At 33.0% G+C, this 14,537-nt stretch overlaps 2 protein-coding genes across 2 annotated transcripts; one reads left to right on the top strand and one right to left on the bottom strand.

Moving 5' to 3' along the window:
- Nucleotides 1–3,065: 3,065 nt before the first annotated feature.
- On the bottom strand, nt 3,066–3,616 carry LOC117931252. Its single transcript, XM_034852188.1, has one exon. It carries the CDS (start codon nt 3,540–3,542, stop codon nt 3,393–3,395), a length of 150 nt encoding a protein of 49 aa, XP_034708079.1. The 5' UTR covers nt 3,543–3,616; the 3' UTR covers nt 3,066–3,392.
- A 3,436-nt stretch (nt 3,617–7,052) lies between these two features.
- Nucleotides 7,053–8,238, top strand: LOC117931011 (AP2/ERF and B3 domain-containing transcription repressor TEM1-like). The gene has a single exon (XM_034851851.1). It carries the CDS (start codon nt 7,112–7,114, stop codon nt 7,964–7,966), a length of 855 nt encoding a protein of 284 aa, XP_034707742.1. The 5' UTR covers nt 7,053–7,111; the 3' UTR covers nt 7,967–8,238.
- Nucleotides 8,239–14,537: the final 6,299 nt, after the last annotated feature.

Raw genomic sequence — 14,537 nt, forward strand, 5'->3', positions numbered from 1 at the left:
AATTAAGAAATAATAAATAAAAATGCTATTAAATTAATTTTTTTATTTTTCTTAATTTTTGTTTTTATGATAAATAAAAATGCCATTAAAGTTAAAATTATTTTTTTCATTTTTCTTAATTTTCGAATTTTGAAGATTCATAAAATGTTCTGAAATTTTGCTAAAGAATGTCAACAATATTAGTTTTGACTTTATCATTAAAGTAAGGTTTGAATAAATAATGAAATTAAATTATGTAATTTTTTCTTTGGAGACATTAAAAATCCATATATATACAAGTTGTGAAAAAAATAATTATTTGGATATTTTTCAGTTAGCCATTTTATAGAAAGTATTAAAAAAAATAGTTATGATATCCAACTTTTTCTCATAAAAATAAAATAAATAAATCAATAAAGTGGCATGGCCATTTTCTTACAAAAAGACAATTTAGGGCTATTTAAGTCTTTTTATACTACATTGTGATTCCTTTGAGTTCATGTGATTTACTTATGGTCCCATCTACCACAAAAATAACATGAGACTCAAAAGAAAGAATGTTTTTTAGCATCCTTAAAATAAAAAATAAAAATGAAAAATTGAGGATCTTAATAATTTATTATCTTATCTTCTACTTTCATCTTATTCTTTATTTTCAAATCATTTTGAAATAATCTTTTTATCATATGTCTATATGTGGTATTTCACATGAAATATATAATATAATGGTTTTGTAGATGCAATCTTGTAATGGGGGCCTTAGATAAAAGTGTTGAGTGAAAAAAAAAATAGTAAATGTTTGATAATATGAATTTTAAATTAGGTAAAAGAAGATTTGGTAGTGTTTGTTTTTTGGTTTAATAAAAAAAGTTAAAATATTTAGTTTTTATTTATTTATTTAAAAATAACCTATTTATATTAATCAGTATAATTAAAATGAGTGGTAATGTTTGTTTTTTGGATGAAAAAAAAACTAAAATAATTGGTTTTTTCTATTCAATAAAAAAATAAATAGTACTACCTAATATTATCCTAAAACTAGTGAATTTTTTTTATAAAACGAATTTAATTAATCACTTATGATAAAACATAGTAGGTGAATTTTTTAATTTCATATTTATCCTTTTATAAAATAAATAATTTATTATTAAATGATTTTATACTAAAACATGTCATCTTTTAAATACAAATTTTTATTATTAGTTTTTTTATAATAAAATTAAAATTTGAACATTGCCTATTTTAGTTGATGCTTGGAAATTATATTAAATTAAACTCTATTTTAAATTGATTTATGTAAAAATTGAATCTCTTTTTTTTTTCAAAAAATCTTTTGCCTTTATTTTATTAACATAATAAAATTTTCAAATAAACTCTATATAATTTATTTATAAGAATTATTTTTTTCTAAAGGGTTAATAAAAAAATTATGACTATATTGCTTTAAATGATTTTGATTAAAAAAAAATACTATATTTAGTTATGAAAAAGTTTGAAGAAAAAAAAATTAGAAAGAAAAAATAGAAGGGAATAAAATAGTGAATAAAACTTCTTTTAGTTGGTTATTCATTAAAATTTTGAGAAAAATAAATTTAAATTGTTAAAAAATCCACTTTTCAAAACTTTTCTATTTCTTTTTAAGGAAAATATTAAATAAAATATTTTATAATTTATTTTTATTTTTTTTATCTACCACACAAACCCTAAATAGTTTTCACTAGAAGAAAAAATTATTATAATGAAGTACGATTTATGATAATTAGTATACAAAATCCTTTTATAAATTAAATTGAACTTATTTTAAAACAAACTCTTTGTTATATAAAATAAAATTAGAATTATATATAAAAACTTTATTTAATTAATTTTATTCTTATAATTAAGATTTTAAAGTTAATACAAAGTATTAAGTAAAAGTTTTCGTACTAATTCATTCCTTAGCAAAAGGTGGCCAATAAAATTTTTAAATATTTATATCCACTTTTGAAATAAATAATGGTTAAAATATAGTTGTTATATTTCTATATAATATAAAATGATAATATTTTTTAAAATTTTAACTACAATATATGAAGTTGTATTATTAAATAAATATTTAATTTTTTACTTAAACAATATATTTTTGTTCCTATGAATTGTATATAATGCTTAAAATTAAAAATAAAAGTAGAATTCTTTTTACTTTTTCTCATTAAGATAAATTTATCTTAGAAAAAGTGATAAGTACTTAAAAACAAATAATTTAAAAATAAATTAAGTCTTAAAACAACTTATTTTAAAACTTAAGTATAAAAAATAAATAAAAATAAAAAAAAACAAATTAGTGTATGTTTGGACACATAATTTTTCTACTTTCTATTTTTACCCAATAGAAAATTTTTCATAAATTATAGAAATTTTTATAAATAATATATGTACATACCTTATATTTGCACTTAAAAATACTTTCTAAATTTTATAAAATTTAAGAAAGTAAAAAATTTTCACTTTCACAATTTTTTAAATTATGAAAAGTGTGATAAACTTATATTTTAAAATAAAAAATAGAAAATACATCCAAATGTGAACTTAATACATAACATTATTAAATACTATTTAAACTTAAATTAATATTTTGAAAAATAAAGAGCAACAAAATGTCTAACATTGAAAAACAGAATTATGACTAGTGAGTGAAGCTGTCCTGAAATTTGGTACAAGCAACATGTGACATAATGAAAATATTGCAATTCAATTGAGGTATAACCATGACTTGACAAGACCATAACCACAGAAGCTAACAAACGACAAGTTTATATGAGTGAGAGAGTTTTAAGGGCAGCCTTCTTTTTCCTTTTTTCTCTCTGGGCATATATCTCCCTCTTTTGCTACCACTTATCCATGCTTTCCTTCTTCCAAGGCTTCATCTGACCGAGACTCTCTCTCTCTCTCTCTCTCTCTTTCTCTTCTGAATCATATGTGAAACTCCTTGTCCGAGTTTACGCACTTTTTAAGGTAGACTAATATATTTGCTATTCTTTTTCTAATATTGGACTGATCCTGACAAGCAAAATAAAATGAGGGTAACTCCCACCAAAATAATTACATGAGATGAATGCCAATGTATATGGCAATGTTTGAGGCCATCCAAGAAGTAAAATACAAAAGGAGAAAAAATAATATGTATTAATTGCTCTAGCACTGACTAGAAATTGGACATTGAATTAATATGAAGCTTCTGCAGTGTAAAAACAGGCTCATCAAGTTGCATAGTCATGACTGACGAATATAGAATGCCTAGTAAATTTGCTTTGCTATTTACATTTAGGGGAGGGAGAAAGAGGGGGAGAGTTCTGCAAAAATCAGCAATGGATGGAATTTGAGGGGGTGAGTGAGTAGAAGCGATGGAGGAAAATATTGTAGTTGGGTCTTTCTTAGTCATGCCAGCAAAGGAGCATGACCACACACCTGCTGATTATGTAGAGCCTTCCTTTCTGTTCTCTGAGAAACCCTCCAAGCTTTCCGGATGACAACCTTCTCTTGGACCCATCACTAGTAGTACTGCTCATCATCTTCATTCCCATCTTCACCTGGCTAGCTTTTTAGAATAAATTGAGGAAGAGAGTGAGAGATCAGTGAGTGAGTTAGTGAGTTTCACCTTACAGTAGTAATGTTTTGAAATGGGCAGAAAAAGGAGCTTCTTATAGGAAATGAGGGAGTGCGGTCCAATGATATAAGACAAATTCCAGGGTCCCCCCACCTCCCTTGGAATCCATGCTCCTCTCTCTCTCTTTCTCCCTCCCTCCTCTATTTTTGACACATCATCCTCTGCATCAACATTTATATGGGCATCACCCACCGAGACATTTGGTCGGCCATTAATAAAAAAGCTAGGTGCAAACCCCAGGCCAGTTTCTAAGATTTCGGGGCTCCCATGTTTTGATGACGATGATAATATTATTTCATGCAGAAACTTCAAGGTTTCCTTATCATGTCCTTTTTGTAGTACTACTGTACAATTACACTCTACTCTATCGCTTTCTCAATGCATGCACGCCATCTCACGCTTCCAACCTTTCGCTAGCTGCTCTACCTCCTCCCCTTTTCCTCTCTAATCATGGGTTACACAGGCCTACATCCCATAATTGATGTACTACTTTTTGGCCACATGTCTTCATTTCCATTTGGTGGAACTAATCCTTTGTGACTACTCCAACTTTCAAATTCAGGCCACGCTTAGGCCCTGGCCCATCTCAAACTCATACCTTGAGTACCAAAAACAAAAATTGTACTAAATTTAGCTTCGTTTTAGTAAGTGTCAAAACACCTTAGAGCCTAATTAACTTTAACTTAGTCAAATAACTCAACCTTAATTACTTGCACAAGACATTTCCTGAATGGCTGTAACCCACAAGTCACAATGGGAGTCATCGAGAGAACAAAGAGGAGACATTTTAGGGCTTGCAAACGATATACTATATTACAAGCTCGAAACTCAAAAGATTTGTATAGTATCCGGATCACTTCTCCTAAACCAACTCCTGAGCTAATTTGTTTATTCACACCAAAAACAAAGCAAAACCCTTCATCTTGTCTAATTCTTCTTTCCACATTACTTGCCTAGCAGCTTCCTCTCCTATAACATTTGAGATAGAGTCCATCCATATTACTATAACATATCTGTCATCTGCATGTATAAATGTTGGTAAACATGTCTCATTATCAAAGAGGAATAGAATGACCCATCGACTAGACCATGGACAAGTCAACTCGACCAGACCTTGTACCTGGTCTGCCTCATTACGGACACTGTTAATCCATACTCCTGTAGAGTCCAATTTCCCAACTCAGTTTACTGGTATCACAAGAGTTGACTCATTTGTTTATTAATAAACATGTACATATATACCAAATTTGTTTACTGCAAAAACTCAGACACTAGAACCTCTTCAAGCTTAACCACAAAGATATTTAAACTTGATGATGGGTCTAGGTCTGCGCAAATGTGGAAGTAGGGTCCACTGGTTATATATGAAGAAAAACCCATACAATGAGAAAGAGAAATGTAATCCAAGGAGACAACCAAGATTAAACTAATCTTAGAATGATGCTTCCATTAGCAAACAATGGGCCATGTTTTCATTTTAAATTCTGGACAAGCAAGAATGGGGCAGGCTTGGTCTGCAGTGTTCCATGCTTGTTTTCTACTGTATGCGATAGAAAAAAAACAAGGATGTACTGTTCATGGTGAACATGTCTGCACGTGAAAATCTCGTGACAGACATGGTCACTGCCTCTTATGTATTATGCTACCTAGATTACTGTTTTTGCTCTTCATTAGGGGGGCTTATTGTCGACCCGATGCTTCCTCGATCATTCCTTCGATTGACAAATTTTTTTTGGAAAAAAAATAATCAGTGAGTTAGAACTTAATGATCGTATCTTTGTCTTGATTTATTCAAAGATTTCCCGCAATCGATTGTACCATACAATGAATGAAGTTCTCTTGACTCCGTTTTGGACTCAACCAATCAGTACATGTAGGAGGCCGGCCTTATATTTAATTATGTGATCATCAAGCATTATCGTAAAACCCGAAAATTGGGTTGGTGCATGGATGAGTTGAATATAAAAATAAATGGGAAAGGCCATGGAAGGTGTACAAAATTTCCAAGAAACTTGGGAAATTTGTGTTGAAGCTTGGTATTCCTTCTTCCTTCTTTGGAAAAATTGTTGGGCCAGTTCTACCAGTCATGTATACAGAGCCCAAGGGCTTAAAAGAAAGGCTCAAAGGGCCATGTGTAATAATACACTTTTGTCTTTGGGGTAGGCCCTTGGAAGTTGGGAAGGATTGATGAACAGGCACTTCATTCATAGGTTAAAGCCTGATGAAACAATCGTGGGCCTAGTCCTTTGGAGACAATGTACAAGCCCCACAGGCCCTCCTTCACTGGAAGTCCATAAATAATTCATATTTTAAGTAAAAATGTGAAAACCCAAAAATTTGGATTGCCGTCTACACACAGTGGAAGTGAATGAGCAGGCAAAACAACAAAAACAATGCAGAGAGCCCACCAGGGAGACCTGCCAAATTGAACTTGATCATAGATTTTAGAACAGTAATTTGTCAGATGTGTACAAATTTGGACTTGGGTAATCAGACCAACCCCCACCCAATTACATTATACTAGTTATGACACAGGCCAGTTTTTATTTTGTCTTCAGGTCCAACCAAGTAGGAGTCAGAATCTCTACATATCTCTCACATTTAATAGCTGCAGAAATAATGGAGGTGGTACGGACTGATGATGCAGCAGAGATAAGGGTGAAAGTGAGAAAAGTCTAGGTAAAAATTGCCAGGGATTAATTCGAGGGGCCATGCCCAGAGTCAGCTCGATCTAAATTTCGGCCTTGAGGGGGAGTGGACCTATAAACTCTAGCCCACCTACACTCCTTCGTCCACACCTCATCTACTTTGCTTTAATATGAGTTCCACCTCGATACTTAAACCCTGATCACTAGCCCAAAATTTAAACTATTAATATCTAACTTCACTAGGCATGCCAATTGTTCCAAGACATTCCTGAATATATTCCCAGTACTTGTTCAAAATCTGATCTCTAGAAGCCTTTCAAGACTATTTATTAATCTGTTGTGCGCTTAACACGCCTTGACTTACGTTCAACCTGGCCTTGCCTTGCTTTTCAAGGAATGGAAATAGTCGAAAGACTTGAAGCTGTGACATGATATCAGAATTTTGGGTTGGAGAAGTGAATTTCTATGTGAGTGTGTTTCTTAATTCCATTTGATCAAATATTCATGTACAAAAGGTGGCGCACACGAGACAGATTTTCTACTGTGATTGAGCTTAATTAGTATTCAATACAATGGACTAGCTCCCTCCTGGCCACCCTCTTTGATTTCTTCCACCGACCTGTGATGTGCCCCAACTACATTTAATGAAATGTACTTCAGTGTCTTATCATAAATTCAACCTTCAACCAACCCAAATTCGTTGTATCTAGATTTCCATATTTATCATTTTTTTTTTCTGCAACACTGAGAAATGGACGGAAGTTGTTTTAGGTATGGGCAAAACTAGTAGTCCTTACCAGTCTGCCCATCAACAACGGAATCAGCTCTAGTGACCAAGATGTCTGACTATTCATGGCGAGTAGGTGGGACTAGTGGGATATCAGACTCCGAAAATGGCGTGGGGGCTGTGTACTTGCGAAAGTTAACTTCTTCTAAATATAAAGGAGTGGTTCCCCAGCCTAATGGCCGGTGGGGAGCACAAATATACGAGAAGCACCGGCGCATTTGGCTGGGAACTTTCAATGAAGAAGGAGAAGCTGCCAAGGCCTATGATGTTGCGGCGAGAAGGTTCCGGGGCCATGCTGCCCTAACAAACTTCATGGTTTCAGGAAAGGGTATCCAAGACGACATTGAAACAATGTTCTTGAACTCGCATTCTAAGGCTGAGATAGTGGACATGCTCCGAAAACACACCTACAATGATGAGCTTGAGCAAAGTGCGCACAATTATGGAAGCAAAGAAAGTGGTGCGGATGTCATGGAGTCCAAACCAAGTGTCTGTGCCCGGGTACAACTCTTTGACAAGGCGGTGACACCAAGTGATGTAGGGAAACTAAACCGAATGGTGATACCAAAGCAACATGCAGAGAAGCACTTGCCTTTGCAACTTGCAAGCTCTTCCAAGGGTGGTTTATTGAATTTTGAGGACAACGGCGGGAAGATTTGGAGGTTTAGGTACTCCTTTTGGAATAGTAGCCAGAGCTATGTGCTAACAAAAGGTTGGAGGCGCTTTGTAAAGGAGAAGAACTTGAAAGCTGGGGATATCGTTAGCTTTCATCGGTCAACTGGGTCGGATAAACGGCTATTCATAGAGTGGGAGCAGCGAGACAGTTCCAGAAAGCCATCAATGAAGCAGATCGAGAGTGGTCAGATGGTTAGATTATTTGGAGTGAACTTGTTTAGTAAGTCCTAGCTGGTAATACTTTACTTTAAAGGGCATGCAGTAGGAGGTCTGTGTTTCAATTTCTTCCCAGAAAATAATGTAAAGATGGGACAGGTACTGCATAGATTTTGGTTTCTGAGTACTGCCTTAGTAATTCATCAGTTTGAGGTCCACACTAGGCATGTGATGAAATTGTTTTCGTAACTGCTAATGTATGTTGACGTATATATTATTAGAGAAACTGAACAAGCCTGATTTCTAAGGTTTCTATTATCTTATCCCAGTGAGGATTCTTTTATCCAGAGACAATGGAAATTTTGGCATGGGTAGCTATCTTTGGGGTTAAGTTGTTATCTTATTTCTCTATAAAGATTCTTCTACAGAACTGAAAAATTATTGGAGAATGAAAAACATCCTTGCTCACTGTTTTCTCATATTCTAGCCTCCGAATATCCTTCCACACCCTTCTTCTCAGTCTCCAACACCCTACAGCACCATCCTAGGTCATTTTTTTATGGTTTTTTCCCCCTTTCTGTACTAGGGTGTGCACCTTCCTCTGCTTCTTGTTTATAAACTCAAGCCTCCATTGGGTTTGTGCTACTGTTATGTGACTGCCATGGAACTGTTACTGCAATTGCACACATCGAAAGGAAAATTATGCAAACGAATTGACTCAAGTGGAGTGGAGTTTTCCATCTTCATTCTTGGACTAAAGATTTCTGCAGTTTCGGATTTGAGATCTTGAGTTTTGTTGATATTTGTGGTGCTTAGTAATGACTTTCGATTCAGAAACCTCCTTCAGTCCTGATTCTCCGTCGACTTGAACTCTAGCTACTTAGATTGTAAATCTGGCAAACCAAATTGTAACTGTTCGTCTCACGGATGAAAATTTCTTCATATGGCAACATTAAGCCTTTACTGCTATTTGAGGATTTGGGCTTGAAGGCTATATCACAGGGATCTTTCCAAGTCCTCCTGAATTGACATCCAGTGTGTCAATGGTCGACCTAGCTTGTTGAATCTCGAGTATGTAGCTTGGCAAGGGCAAGATTAACTCCTGGTTCATGGATGCTTGCATCTATATCAGAAAATACTCTAGCCCAGGTAATTGGATGTGGAATTATAGCACATGATAACTGGCATGCTCTTGAGGAGGCTTTGACTACTCAGTGTAGAACAAAAATTCTGTAGTCAAGCTTCACATACAAAATCAAGAAAAAAAGAACAAAGAATGCTAATAAGGGATTAACTCACAAAGATGAAGACATTTATTGATGTCTCAGTCTCAATAGGCCTATTAGATTCCAAAGGAGGACAAGATACTAAACATTCTCGCCAGCCTCATCGTGGAATATGACTCAGTGATTGATTAGAGTCCAAATACATGCATCAATCACACATAAATGACATGATTGAGCTGATTGAGCTGATAAAAAAGTTCAAATAATCCAACTTAGCTTGAATTGGTACTGACACCCCAACCATAGAACTAGTATCTATTTTGAGCTTATTGGTAGATAAAAGGATAAAAAGAATGCATAATAATAATAAAATTGTCATTAATTAACGTAGAAAATAGGGGATGTGATCATTTTAAGAGGCAGATGTGAGACTTGTAGAGGACTTTGTACAAGGAGTCGTGTGAGCATGGGAAAGAAGTAATGAAGGCTACGGAGATGATGAGAGAGTATGCGTTTTATGTTGGGGATGAGTTGGACTAAAATTCAGGACAATAAAGTAAGATTACTTATGTTTGATGCACTACCCCTTGACTTTAAATTGACTTCTAGGCTACTTCTCGAGAATTTTTTAGGGAACTAAAGTTGAAACAAGGGAGATTTGACCATTTGAAACAAGATTGCTTAGAGTAAAAGTCCCGTTCCAAATCCAATTCGAACAAGGTGGCAAAAGAGTCCAATTGACAAAAGTTAGTTCAAAATTCAATGAGAATTTCGAATACCATTTTGAATAGCATAATTTCATTTGGAACAAGCCATTTTCATTCGAAGAACATGTTTCCACTTCTAACAAAACTTCCTAACTTTCAACCACACACTTCCAAGCTCCTAAATTTCTATCTTTGGGCTCTCCCAAGCATCAACCAAGCCCAAGAAGAGTTTGAATGGTCTAAGATTCAAGGATATGATGTCCTTTATGAGAAATTCATGTAGTTTTAGATATTTTTAGCCAATACTGCTATGTCATGTGGCCAATTTGTCTCTTTACTATTTAAATTCATTTTTTTAGGGTAAAAAAATATCTTTTATTTGGTTCTTCACAACTTGGAGGGGATTTTGGAGAGAGAACATTGAGGACTCTCTGGGTCTAGTTATTTATTCAATTTAATCATTGTTTTTTACTTTCATTACATTCAAAAATGATGTCTTTTAACTTACTCTAAGAATTATTGTGTATGTGACAACACCTCTATGAAAAGTTAAAAGCCATCTTGGAGTGTAGAATATGAAAACTAAGGGTAGCAGCCAAAAGGGGAACAATGGGTATAATAATGGTATTAATGAATGGTTTAAGGTAATAATGTTAAAACCATGAAACTCTCTAAATTTGAATTAGAGGATGGTACGTTAGAGACCTACAAGATATTAGAGATTCTTGGCACTCCTTGATCCCTAGTTATCTCAATTATCTTTCTTGTTACTTGCCCTATGACAAATCTATAAGAGTAGAACGGACTAAAAGGTTAAGACCAAAACCTAAATTAATTTTCACTTATTTGGTGGTAATTAGGTATTGGGGTTAAATGGTAAATTAGGTTTCAAATGGGACACTAAGTTATAAAATTCAAGTTGATGTCAATCAAACAATGAACCTAAAAACCCTTGTTTGCTCCATGGTTGTTCCAGTTTTGAACAGTTTGATTCTTTCTGTTTTAAAAAAATATATCTTTTTTTCTATGTTGTGAACCACCAAAGTCATTCTTTCCTATACAGTCCACATGCCTCAATGGCAATTGCTTTCCAAAGATCCCTTTCATAACTCAAACTCTCATAAGAATCAACTTTTCCTTATCCAATGGTAAATTTCCCTACAAAAGCACAAAATGATATAAAATAATAGTAAATAAATAATTAAATATTAAACAAGATAGTAAATAAATAAGTAATTAATAATATAAAAAAATGCCATGCAAGTCATCCAAAAATTATCTAAATGATGACCTAGATGGGTCATGGTGCACTTAGATGGACTCAAGTGTGCCTAAGTGGGCCAAAAAATACTTAAATGGGTCAGAATGTGTCTAAATGAGTCAGGATATGTCTAAATGGGTCAAGTGTGCTTAAATGGGCCTAAACAACATAAATAGGTCAAGGTATGTCTAAATGGGCCTTGGTGTGTCTAAATGAGTCGGATGTGCTTAAATGGGCCTAAGTGACTTAAAAAGGTTAGGGTGTGCCTAGATAGAGCTTAGTGACCTAAATGGGTCATGGTGTATCTAAATTGACCTAAGTGATATAAAAGGGTCAAGGTGTGCCTAGATCGACTTAAGTAACCTAATAGGTCAAGATGTGTCTAAATGGGCTTAAGTGACCTAAATAGATGAGAGTGTATCTAAATGAGTCAGATAATCCTAAATGGGCTTGAGTGTGCACAAATGGGTCGGTGACCTCAATGGCATGTCTAAATGGACTTGGTTGTGTCTAAATGGACCAAGTGTACCTAAATTAGACTAAGTGACTTAAATGGGTCAAGTATGCCTAAATTTGTTTAAGTAACTTAAATAAGTCAAAGTGTATCTAAATGAGCCAAGTATGTCTAAATGGATTAGGTGTGCTTAAATGGGCTAAGCGTGCCTAAATGGGCTAAATTGTATATAAACGAGTCAAATATGCATAAATGGGCCTAAATGACCTAAATGGGTTAAGATGTGTCTAAATGGGTTAGAGTATGTCTAAATGGGCTAAATGTGCCTAAATAAGCAAAGAGATGTCTAAATGGGTCAAAGTGTGTCTAGATAAACCAAGTGTGTCTAAATGGGTTAGAGTATATTTAAATGGGCTTGATGTGCCTAAGTAACTTAGGGTAATAAAAAAAAAAAAAAGTGTCTAAGTGGCCTAATAAAAAAAAAAATATGTCTAAGTGACCTAGGGTGATAAGGTGTGCCTAGATAAGTCATCCTAAAAAGAATAAAAAAGAAAAATTTTATATTTAACTTGGGTCGCCAAGTTACAAGAAAATGAAATCCCACTTATAAATAAAATTTCATTTCCTTTTAATGTAAAATATGAATTCTATTTTGCAAAACACAATTCAATATAAAACACATTAAATATAAAAATTAAACTTACTTTTTGAAAACAAAAAAATGATTTCTTTAGGAAGGAGAGTTGGGAAATTTGGGTCTGTTTCTAAATTCAAACCAATCAAACAATCCAGGAAGTAATCAATCAATTGATGTTTTCTTTCTATAGTGTTTTACCAGGAAAAGCAAAGAAAAATAATGTTTTCTTCTATATTTTCTCCTCATTTAATTTTTTTTTTCTCGCAATGGAAATTGTATTTTCTTTTTCATTTTTGCATGGGTATTGATCTTCAAGAGTGTTGGAAATTTTGGATTTGTCTTGAAACCAATGAAAAAGTGAAGTATGAGGAAGTGAGAGGTTTAGGGTTTTTGGGTGCTTGAATTTATAAATCTACCCTTAATTATTCAGTCACATGCACAACACGTGACATTTTCATCCATTGAAACTAACATTGTCCAATAAAAAAGGCAGAGTGCTAGTATTTATGAAGTTTGGGGAGTAATAAATTTGATTTTAAACCTAAGGAGGCAATGTGCAAAACACGCTATAAGTTGAGGGAGTAAAGTATATTAAACTCTTAAAAAAATTAAATGAGGTAAGGAGGGGCGAGGTAGGACAGGTATGTAAATTTCCCATACCCACTTTGTCTCATCTCGTTTAACCTTCTTTTGAATTTTTTTTTTATATTTTTAAAAATTATTTTTAAAATTTTGTAATTACATTAAAATAAATATATTTTATAAAAATTAAAATATTACTATTTTTATAAATTATTTCATTAAAAATATTATTTTAATTATTATATAAATAAAAAATAAGAAAATAAAAATTAAATTAGTTTTTAAAATTAATTTTATATAATTGAGGCAAAACGAAGGAGGATAAGACAATACCCGAACTCATTCTAAGTTAAAATAAAAAATAAAAAAAATCAAACCCATCCCTAACTTATTTAAATTTCAAGCTCGTCTCATTAAGGGTATGATAAGACAAGTACTTGAAAAAACTCACCCCACTATCATCCCTATCTATAAATAGGGATGACAACAAAATAGGTTTGAGAAGGGTTATATTCATCCCAATTAATTTAAATCAATTCTCATCGTCACTAACAAAAAAATTTTAATAGGATAAGATGGTGTGTATGAGAATTAGAATTTCTTATATCTACCCTGCATTTTTTTTTTATTTACTTTAAAATATTAAATTATGTTAAAAATAAATACAATTTACAATTTATTTTATGAAAAATAATATTATATATATTTAAAAGTTAAGAAATTAATTAAGTTAAATTTTTATTTAATATTATATATAATGGTGATAGGATGAACAAGATAAAGTCATACCCCATCCTATGAATGTCAATTTCAAACTCATTTATATTTATCTTAATCTTATTGGTGGTATTGTGATCGGCATCTATGAATGATAAAGTTAAAATGGTTAAATAAATAAACTTTTAAAATATCAATTTGGAATTATGTTGAATTAGCAATTCTTAAATTTTATGTGTGTAATAAAATTTGAATTATTCAACAAATACAAATAAATAATTTAAATTAAACACAAACAAATAAAAATAACGAGTGAAAAAAAATAAAGTGAGTTTTTGCCGTCTACCTATTTTTATTGATTATCACATTTCTAACGAACCTTTGGTTTGATGTCAGATAAAGAAAATGAAAAATGTAATAATTTTGATGAGTGGAGAGGAAAAGTGGTAGATGCAGACAGAAACTTTTTATAAATGGAATGAAATTATGAGAAGAAAGAGGGAGAGAATGGAGGGGATGGGCCCATGTGGGTGCAGATGCGGGTAGAGAGGTGGGGAGTCACGAATCCCAAAGTCCTCTGAACAGTCATTGTCATATAGACGTAGCTTGTAGAAATAGCATCTCTAGCATCTCAGCAACCCCTGCCACCCTTTCCCTCCCTCCCCTTCAATTCTCTCTGTTTTCTTTAATATTCATTTTTTCTTGCAAGGAAAATTTAAATTTTCTCTATTCCCATCAAGATTTTGTTGTAAAAATCAAATAAGGACTGTTTTTAAAAATAGATATTTGCAAAAAAATAGCCAAACAGCCCTAGTGATTGATTTTCATGTGAATAGATATGTTGGCTTGGGAGGCGGAAAATCCAAGACAAGGCAGTTTAATGATGTGATGACGTTGTCCTCCTTTTTCCTCTGTTTTTTTTTTTTCTTTTTCCATTGAAACAGATTGGACAAGACCACCGCACTCTTCCCATCCTTTTGATCATCACAAGTCAGAGCAACGGTCTCTCTCCTCTTCCCGTATCAGCTCTCACCCTCCCAGACCACACCCACCACCCTGATA

This window comes from Vitis riparia, chromosome 14 (assembly GCF_004353265.1).
Source record: "Vitis riparia cultivar Riparia Gloire de Montpellier isolate 1030 chromosome 14, EGFV_Vit.rip_1.0, whole genome shotgun sequence".
Lineage (NCBI taxonomy): Eukaryota > Viridiplantae > Streptophyta > Magnoliopsida > Vitales > Vitaceae > Vitis > Vitis riparia.

Excerpts from the sequence above, each read along its gene's own strand:
- LOC117931252 (XM_034852188.1), bottom strand. The coding sequence starts at position 3,542 with ATGGGAATGAAGATGATGAGCAGTACTACTAGTGATGGGTCCAAGAGA.
- LOC117931011 (XM_034851851.1), top strand. The coding sequence starts at position 7,112 with ATGTCTGACTATTCATGGCGAGTAGGTGGGACTAGTGGGATATCAGAC.